The 9895-nt window shown below is 35.9% G+C and overlaps 1 protein-coding gene across 1 annotated transcript in view; it reads right to left on the bottom strand.

Annotated features, from left to right (window-relative positions):
- Window positions 1–9895, bottom strand: part of slc25a10 (solute carrier family 25 (mitochondrial carrier; dicarboxylate transporter), member 10) — a 14879-nt gene that overhangs the window by 2930 nt on the left and 2054 nt on the right. The window contains exons 2-10 of the mRNA XM_015371121.1: window positions 6493–6612; window positions 3267–3381; window positions 2435–2483; window positions 2288–2329; window positions 2161–2204; window positions 2004–2074; window positions 1503–1595; window positions 1348–1425; window positions 1105–1161 (exon numbers count right to left, since the gene is read on the bottom strand). Of these exons, the coding sequence (XP_015226607.1) occupies window positions 1105–1161; window positions 1348–1425; window positions 1503–1595; window positions 2004–2074; window positions 2161–2204; window positions 2288–2329; window positions 2435–2483; window positions 3267–3381; window positions 6493–6612 (669 nt within the window). The remainder of the gene's footprint in view (window positions 1–1104; window positions 1162–1347; window positions 1426–1502; window positions 1596–2003; window positions 2075–2160; window positions 2205–2287; window positions 2330–2434; window positions 2484–3266; window positions 3382–6492; window positions 6613–9895) is intronic.

The following is a 9895-nucleotide window of genomic DNA, read 5'->3' on the forward strand; positions in this document are numbered from 1 at the left end:
CTATCCTTAATAAACAGTCTGTGTTCTAACATCAGGCGTTTTATTTATATAAAATAAAAATAAAACCTGCTATAATATGTCCCCCTTGTTTAAATCAGACAAAAAAGGTCCCAGCTTTTTCAATTCTGACTTCTACGCATCTTTTATGATGAAAACTCACTCCTGAAACTTTGGAGGTGATAGACCTTTGTTTCTTAAAGTTACAAGGGGGGAACAGATTATAGCAGGTCACTTGCCAATTATTCAGCCCGAGTAGTAAGCAATACATATTACATGCAGTTCCCAAAGAGGACTGCAGAGGGCAATACAGCCTTATTTGCCTACTGAGATTCATAGCCCTATCTGTTGTTGGCCGCCCAATCCTATGAATCAATCATTGTCGACTGAAGTAAAAACTAATTGACTTTTGATAGATTATGGAGTATTTTGTTTTTTTACAGAGCAAATCGTACAAAGTATAAAAAAGCACAGGGGACTATTTTTTTCTGAAAAAAATGCATGTAAGAAACTTCCAGGTCCCTTTTCAAATAATTAAGAGTGTGGGCAAGCCCTGTTGGCCATGTGCCCTGGTCTGCATCGCTTAATGTCACCAACTTAGCAAAATAAGATATTTTTATCACACCATGTCATATTCGCCAAGGAAACTGAATCTTATTGGATACAGAAACACTAGGATTTGACGGCAAGGGTTGATATGATCACCTTTTATATTTAAATTAAAACCCTTAAACACAAAACATTGTTCAAATACATTTTAAGGACAAAAGATTGGGTTTTGTAATTATTTGGATCTTTTACTAGTTGTAAATATAGGTTTTGGTAAAAAAAAAAAAAAAAAAATTATGAAAAAAAAAAAAAAAAATTATGTTAAAATACATATAGTCCATTACAATTCTTTTTTAAAGTGGTTTCATTGGCAAAAGCATAAAATTGTTGCAACAAGAGGTAACACAGGGACAGTGATGTGTGGACTTGTGTAAGTTCATTAAAAGGAAAAAAAAATGATTGTGAGTATTTGATAATTAATAAACTATTGGTACGTGCAGCCTGATTGTGAGTAATGTTTTCATGTGACTGAACGGTTTACGGCTGTTTTGTTTTTACCTTGTAAAATGCCAGTGGACCCAGCTTGGCTGTTTCCCGCAAGCAATGCAGCACCCCCTGCAGACATGACAGGTATGTTATAGAAATCAATTTAAACTGGAAAATAAATAAGAATGGATTCGTATTAAGAATGCAAGTTAGTAAGTAAATATAATTTACTGAGCACAGATTTAAAAAAAAAATCCTCTTTCAACCAATCCAAGGAGTCGGTAAAGCACAATGAATGAGAAGTGATTCACTCACAGTGTACTCTCCTTTAGAGTTCATCAACCTGGTTTTGAGAACATCTAGTGGCTGACATAAGAACGTAGCACAGCCTCCCTGCAGAGGAAATGTTTGATCAAGAAAAAGCTTTAAAAAAAAACTACATTAAATCAGTGCAAAAACTGAACCCTTACAGCGATGAAGCTGGAAAGAAAGTGTGTGAGTATATTGTCTCCCATCACTCCGGTTCCCAATACTAACTGCTTGGCCTGGTCATAACATGCCAGCTGCAAACAGAAAGAAACAAAGTGTCATTTAAACATTTTAAGAAATGTTACTGTTAAAACAAATCTATAATCTACACTTTTAATATTGATGCTCAATTAAATTCAATTGTCTTATGTATCTATTTGCTGTCAAAAAAATAAGTTAAAACTTAATCCCTACAGTCAGGAGCAAATCTCCAAGCTGCAGGTGTTATTAAAGATTGCTACTTGGCGTCCTCTAGTGTTGGTCCTGTAGGTAAATTCAAAGCCAAATCCAAAACAGAAAAAAATAGTTTTAAAGTTAAAGGAAAATCAGAAATGTAGCTTTAAAAATGCTCTAATGCATTCATGTTTTTAAATACTTAGCTCCCACTAATAAGAAATATAGTTTTGAACACCTACAATCTGATTTTAAATGAGGCGACTTACCTGCCCAACAGTAACTAGTGCACCCCTCCCAGACGCCATGGAGGCTCCTGAGAATAGTTTCCTTACACCTTCTGCATGAGTGGGTAAAGATCAGAGTGACTGTAATGCAAGGAGGTGCTAAACAATGTGTAAAGCTGGACTTATGCTCATCATTTACCTTCTCTAAAGACTCGATAGAGTCCATCAATAGCATGTTTGTAGCTGCAAGAAAGCACAAATACAGCAATCTGTTACTAAAAATCTAAACCCTTCTAAATAGGGCATTTGTGCAGCACAACACTCACTTTCTTCTCTGTTCTGCTGGTAGTTTCATGTCATTTTGCATCCTAGGAAAAAAAGATAAAACTGCTTTCAAATCTACCTCAAACCAACTGTGATAAAATGTCATGAAACAAATGTGATGAGTGAATTTGGACTGGATGTGGCATTACCTAACGTTCACCAAGTCTGATGGTGTCCCAACAAACCCACCAGTGAATCCTGTTGGCAGATGAAACGTGTTGGTGAACATCACTTTAGAGTTAGCAATGAGCATTAGAGTGTGTGTTCCAGAAAGAGCGAATATGTGCTGGTGTACGTTAGAGCTGAATGATTAATTGCAAGTGCAATAAAAGCACGATAGGGTAAAACAAGGTTTTCTTAACGCAAAGGCCACGATTTGAAAAGTCACGTGATTGGGGGTGACTTGCAAGCAAAGTAGAATAGAGGGAAAGTTGATGCTCGTTTCGTAACCTGCTGAACAATGGCTTCAGACTTGACAAGAACAGACAACTGAAGAGAAGCAGTAAGTAGTAGCACTTGTGTGGAATTTTTTTGGGTTTAAAAAAAAAAGACCACGCTGCGCGACATGAAGTGTTGTGCAAGTAAGAAGACATTTGTTCGCTAAATTTTTCCTGCACTTTAGTATGTGTGATGCAACTGAATGGAGATCAGTTAATATTATTTTCGTATCTTATTTTAATTATTTATAGATTGTCCTGTTAAAATCTGGCAGTGTTGAAGGAGTGGAATCCATAGGTTTATGTATCATGTTTCAGGAAACCTAAAAAGATGTTAATAAGGTAAAGCCACAGATTTGTTTCCTTCATTGTTGTAATATGTGCTTAAAATAAGATTTGGTTGTATATGTTTAAAAAGACATGAGAAATTAAACTGGAAAAATAAATTGCATGTAATCGTAATATTATGCTTAAAAAAAAAAAAAAAAAAAAAAAAAATCGCAATTAGATTTCCAACTTCGTTCAGCCCTAATGTGTGTTTTACCTCCAAAAGCTCCAAGCATGACCTTCTGATAAAAGGGCATTGGTCCTTTGCCAGTGCTACCCATCATGTCTCTGACTGTCTCATAGATGGCAAATCTGGTGAGGGAGTAGGTAATCTGAAAAGAGAAATGTATAGGTAAGATAACATCATATATATATATATTTTTTTTTTACCAAAAGAAGAATTCTGGGACAGAGTAAAACAGAGGATAGGTATAAAGAACCCTAGTTAATTTAATATTACAAAAGGGTTCAGCATACTAGTCATGGTTGTTTATATGATTGTGTTTATGTTAAACCTCAGAGGTCCCTCAGTGTTTTTCCTCAGATCGTGACCTACACCTATAGCTAAAATCTGCATGCCTGGATCATGATTTTTGGAGTCTAAAGCTTAAGCTGTCAATATTCACTATGTATATACTCACAATGTTAAAGAATCCTTTAAAAAATTCCAATACTACCAATATTGAATATATTGTTCCTTAGCATGAGGCGCACCTCAGGTAAAAACTTCATTGAAACCCATTAATAACTTCAAATATTCCTGCTAACAGACAGACAGACGTGACTAAAAACATAACTCTCCTAGTAGAGGTAATGAGACAAATTATACCGTTGAAGTTAAACCTGTTAAAACTGATTCCCTAACTTTTATTTTTTTCGATATACACATATGTATATACATAAATACATATACACTTTGCTTCAAGGCTTTTCAGCAGAAATTTTCAAACTTGTCAAGGTGCAATTGTCAAACTGATTGCTCCAAGTATAGGTAGCTGTGAGTTAAGTCCCCCCTTCTATTTTATCAATGTTTTCAGCCACTGAATGCGTCATTCAAACATCACAGTAGTTTATCAACCTTTAACCCCTATTTCTATTGATTTATTCAGAACGCTGCTACAGCAGTGTGTGCTGCTGAAAAGCAGCAGCTCTACAGATGAGCACAAAGAGAGGAGTAAGTGATTAAAAAGTTGCTGTAATTAATACAACTCTGTGTTATTTTTAATAAATCAGTATTCAAATAATATATAGCTTACTATATTTAATTATAAAGAATAAAAAACAATGTTTAATGAAATGTTTTTCAGGAACAAGTAATGTTAACAGGGTTGAACCAAAGAACAGTGCAAAATAAATGAAATGCAGGCATTAGATTGTTGGGCAGCATAATTAATTACTTTTAAGGTTTATTAAAAGTTTTTTTCTGAAAGAATAAATAAAATAAAAAAACTTCTGAACTATTGGAGCCTATACCATCCTCAAATTCTGAAATGATCCAAGAATAAACCTGCATTCAGACCAACTGCAGGTCTTATCAGCCGTATCTGCTAAATCATTTATAATGGGGAAGCAATACAGACGAACTGATAAACTTATGTAATCTAAAAGTCTATTAAGTTAATCACACTTGTGTTATTATGAGTTTGCACTTGTAGAGGGTGGTATTGTTATGCTTTCAGGTTCATTTGGTGTCACAGGCCTCTTTCAAAAGGAGCCTGTTGATAAGCAGAGCCGCAAAGCTGCAGGCTGATTTATAGAGTTCATGACCTTCCTGACAGATAGCATTCAATCTAAATTGTTAAAGTTAAAGAGTGACAACTTAACAATACCTCTGTTATATTGAATCACAGTGTCAGTCCGTTTTAGAAAGAGCTGTTTATTAAAAAGGGTTAAAACAATATAAATTCCAAATGTCCTTAAACAGAATGATTCTCACTAGGCATGTTTTGGTCCTGTTATAATAGGAAGAAAATGCTAAATGTTCATATGGAATCAGCTGTGCATACAGCTGTATTTTGGTGTTTACAAACTCCTCATAGGGATTTCATGTCCACTTAATTTGGTCTCTGTTTAAATAACTTTAAACACCAACAGGATCAATTACGTAAACTGTAACTTAGAATTGATAAAATGTATCTTAGAAAGTTACAACTCAAGCCCATCCTGAACCTTAATAAGGTTCTGGAGCAATATTGGACACCCTTCCTTCACAGAAATCATTAAAAATGCCATCTTCCTTTAGTCAAACAGACACTTTTTGACCACTGGGGTTGAGCTTAATTCAACTCAAACTGAAGTTATTTAGTTCTTCTGTTCATGTCTGAAAGTAGCAAATCATGGAGGCAAACTAAGATATGAACAATCTGAGAAAGTTATGCAGATCAAGTAGAAATGCAAGTTATCATTTAAGTTAAAAACTGATTACTGCAGAACTTAAATGTGCACTCATATTTGAAAATTCTGGTTTGACTCAACATGTTAAACAGCCAACACACAATCAAGAACGTATTTTGGACTTAGTCATCAATAAAGGGCTAAATATTTCTGTTTGTGTAACTGATGCTACCCCATCCATTTACTTTTAAACCATTTTTCCCCACTTATTTAATTACCAAGAGATATGTTGTAAGAAAATGTGTTATCATGGACTACAATTGAAAGCTTTACCCAGGCCTATCGATCTGCTTACACTTTACGCTGTCGCTCAGTAGATGAGTTGGTTGATCATTTCCATTCTAAAGTTGCAGACATCATTGATTCCATTGCTCCAGTTAAAGTGAAGCTTTTCACTGGGAAGATGAAATCTCAATGGAGAAATGCTCCAGCAGTGAGAAATGAAAAGAGGGAGTGCCAAAAAGCTGAATGAAGGTGGCAAAAGACACCATGTTCACTATGAAATCTATAAAGAGAAACTTTAAAAATACAATTTACAACTAAAAGATGGAAGATAATCTTTCTTCTCTGAGATTATCAACAACATTAATGCACCTTATTTGCCACAGTCGACAGGTTAACCAACGCTCCTATCTCTGTGGCCGATAAACAATCTAAAAAAGGCCTTCTGTTAGTCTATAAATCACTGAACAGATCAGTACCTAAATAAAAAACAGATATGTTGTCAATGAATCAACTTTAAAAGTACTGGAAGCCCGAGTTCTTTTATGTCAAAATACAAAAACACATTTGTTCAGACTGCATTTGACTGCTAAAGTTAAACTGTAACTGAGGTATTATTAGTTTAAGGTTTTGGTCCAACTGCTTTATTTCTTTTACAACCTGCTTTTATCTTTATTTGCTTTTAGTTTTCCTTCTATTTTATTGTTTAATTCATGTAAAGCACTCTGAATTGTCCTTGAACTGAATTGTGGTATACAAATAAACTTCAGTTGTCTTACAACCTAAAAGGTTTACAAAAATTGGATAGAAAAAAAATGCATGTCTACCTGTCGACAAAGGGAGGCTGAGAGGCCGTTGTAGAGAGCCAGAACCCCATCATTCCTCACCACATGCACGGCCATCCCAATCATCCTCTTCTTCACCTCCTGCTGTGTCTGCAGGTGGACCTGGGAAAAAAATAAATAAATAAAAAGAGAGCCATGTTAAAAATAAGATAAAAATAAGAAATTTTAAAATAAACAGCAATAATCTCAGTAAAACATGAAATGTCTCCACAATTCAACAGTTTACTCTTTTAATGGCAGAACACAAACATGATTTATTGTTTTCCACTCTGGTATTCATTATATCATGAAGAGAAAAAAAAACAAAAAAAACGTGCATTTATAGCAATCATTATGCCATACAGGATTTCTCAATATGCTGTGACGATCCATGCTTGTTGTCAGAGGGCCTCAGCGGTTTCTAAATCAGACCTTTGTCCTTTGTTTCAGTGAGGAGCTCAGTTTGAAAGTCACTGACCTTTTCAAACAATGTGTTTTTTTACCTTCTTACAGTGCTGATCTGAGTAAAGATGTTTGTGAATTTATATCCAGTCTGTACCAACTCGGATCAAATCAGTCTACTTTAAAGCCATATTCTGGTTTCATCCTGAACAAGTGGAGATAAAATGAAAAGATCTGGTACAAAGTGTTCTTTAAATACTAAATATTTACCCAAGTCCACTCAGTATAGTACAAAGTAGCAGCTCTTGAGCAAGTTCCACTATGTGAACTACAAAAGTATGTAGTGTACTTTTTATAGATACATTCACCCTAATTGTATCATAGCAGCTGTTCCCAGTCCACAAAGGTTACAATCCTGCAGCTTTTAGATTAATCTTAAGCACACCTTAATAGAACAAAGAACTTATCACCACAGTTTGGGTTCATAACTGAATATGATGATAGAAATAGAAGGGATACATCTAGTGTCTCATTCACACTGACTGTCAGTCATGATTTTGCTTTCCAATGCTATGGCATTCTGGGTAGCCCTCCTCAGTCTTCTCTTAAACCGCTCCATACTGACTACCTTGTAGGTCCGCTCCGTCATCCACGACAAATCTGTCATGCCTTGCAGTGCAGCAATCCACACTTGATCCTTGCTGATTATGTGCCTCCTGTTTTTGAAACGTACCAGTTCCACTTTACTCTTGCTCTGTCCGACTTCCTGTCCGTCTCATCCTTTTTTGTGAGACATTCATAAATTTTGAAATAGACTGGATTTATTTCATGTCAGGGAACATGAGCGGCCTCTATTAGAATGGCTTCTACTTGCATTGGGAGGGGGATACAAAAATGGTAATGGGAGGACATCTTACCTCCACCAGAAAAGGAAAGCATTGCTAAGGCAATACATTAATGCTTCATGTACCCTACGGTAAATCATTAAAGCCAGTCAAATGAAACTATTTTGAAGAGGACCTTCCATTTGGAGATTGATGAGGTCTTTTTTCATAACTTGTGATTTTGTGTCTGTGTGACAAAGATGCAGAAAACCAGCGGAACATACAATTGAATGCATGCGTTTCCTCCAAACCTGCTTCTAAAAAATCTATTTTCCTGAGAGTAATATGGCGGACAACCTTGCTGTAGCTCTCAGAGCTGCACTTCAGGGCTGGCAACATGGAGAAAAAACTTTGAGCTGTAACCACCGCCAACATTTCAGCCGCAATTAAGTCCCTTAATTGGCCGTTCTTTTTTGCTTCAGTCACAACCTAAACCTGGCTGTCACAAATGAATTGCATAACAATACGCACAGAATGGAGCGTGCCTTTGGAGTGTGCTGTGGTATTGTTGGAATTCACACAGCTGGTTACGTAGGAGGGAAGTCCACCAGAAACAAGTGGAGTTGGGACTCCTAGAACATAGTCTCACAACGGTAAGTATCAATTTGTACCTACATTTCTAAATATGTTATGACATAGGCAAACTAAGAATCTAACTACATACATTAATGTTTTTTTATTTCATTTATTTATTCATCTATTCATCGTTTTCCACCTCTAATAATTTAAATTATTTATTAATTAGCTAATTACTTCATCCATCTGTCAGCATGGGTCGGCACCAAACTGGCGATAATGGAGCACATTCCTGGAACAGGCTCAGGAGATCAGACAAGTCTTGTCAGATGACAGAAGAAGCAGCCTCTCCCTAACCTGGCAGAACACAGATCTCTTGATAACTGTTCACAACAAGCGCTGAAACCAGTCAGTGACTTCACTGATATTTGGTCAGAACATGATGCGATCAGTTCCTTTAGCTTCCCCATAATCCAGCTGGGCAGGGACAATGTGTTGGCTCTGTCAGAAAATGACCAACAAAAAACACAGTCGATCAAAACTGGAATTCTAAAAAAAGCTGGAGGCAGTATGAACCCGATTCATTGAGCAAATGATTGAGAAAATGCACTTTCCTCAACCCTCGATACCGTGGAGGTTATGACACAGATGCCAACGTATTAACTGAGACCAAGGCAGAACTACAGGCATGCTTCAGGCCAATTTATACTTCTGACGCATAGCCTCTGCAACCGTCACATCTGTCTCTGTGCTCACATTGGCACTGCATGGGTATGCTTTTTTGTTTCTTTTACTTTTTTTATAAGCTCTTTTTGTTATTTAAAGTTGTTCAGTCTATGATTTTATTTAAGTGATTTGTGTGCGCATTTTGAGCAAAAACTCTTTCGAATGGTCAAATTCATGAAGCATTTTATTGATTTGTTTTTTACGAGCCACTCTTTTTTGTTATTCAAAATTGCTCAAGCTGTGCTTTGATTTAATATATTTTTTGTTTTTTTACACATTTGTTTATACTGTTAACCAAACAACATTGCTATCAGACTATCTGAACCATTCAAGACTCCAAAGCGACCCACATGCACAGAAGGAGCTTCACGCTCACAGTGCTGTAGCGAACAATGAACGTCTAAAACTAGTCTTACAGTGAAAAAATTCTCATGTAGTTCTCACCAAGTTGTAAACGTTTACATTTTGAGGGACAAAGATTTGTTCTAGGATATTGATTAATACTGGTTTCATTGTCCTTTAGATTTGTACATTGATCAACATATGAAAGAGCTCGTCAGGCAAAAGAGAGAAAACATTTAAATATACATTGCTTTGGATATATTTAATGATAAAAACAGACCGAAGAGTTATAATTTGACATGCTTTTCTGACAGATGAGTAAAGCTAAAATAATGTTACTTATTTAGCCATTAAGTTTAATAGCCAATGCCTTTTTGATGGGGTAGTGTTGGCCTATGGAGCGGTTCAGTTCAATTCAGTTTATTCATATAGCGCCAATTCACAGCACATGCCATCCCAAGGCACTTTACAGTTCACCAGATCATAGTTAAATTGATTCAAAGTTTTCTATCTAAGGAAAACCAGTTGATTGCATC

The sequence above is a fragment of the Cyprinodon variegatus genome, unplaced genomic scaffold (genome assembly GCF_000732505.1).
Source record: "Cyprinodon variegatus isolate N-32 unplaced genomic scaffold, C_variegatus-1.0 Scaffold54, whole genome shotgun sequence".
Taxonomy (NCBI): Eukaryota; Metazoa; Chordata; class Actinopteri; order Cyprinodontiformes; family Cyprinodontidae; genus Cyprinodon; species Cyprinodon variegatus.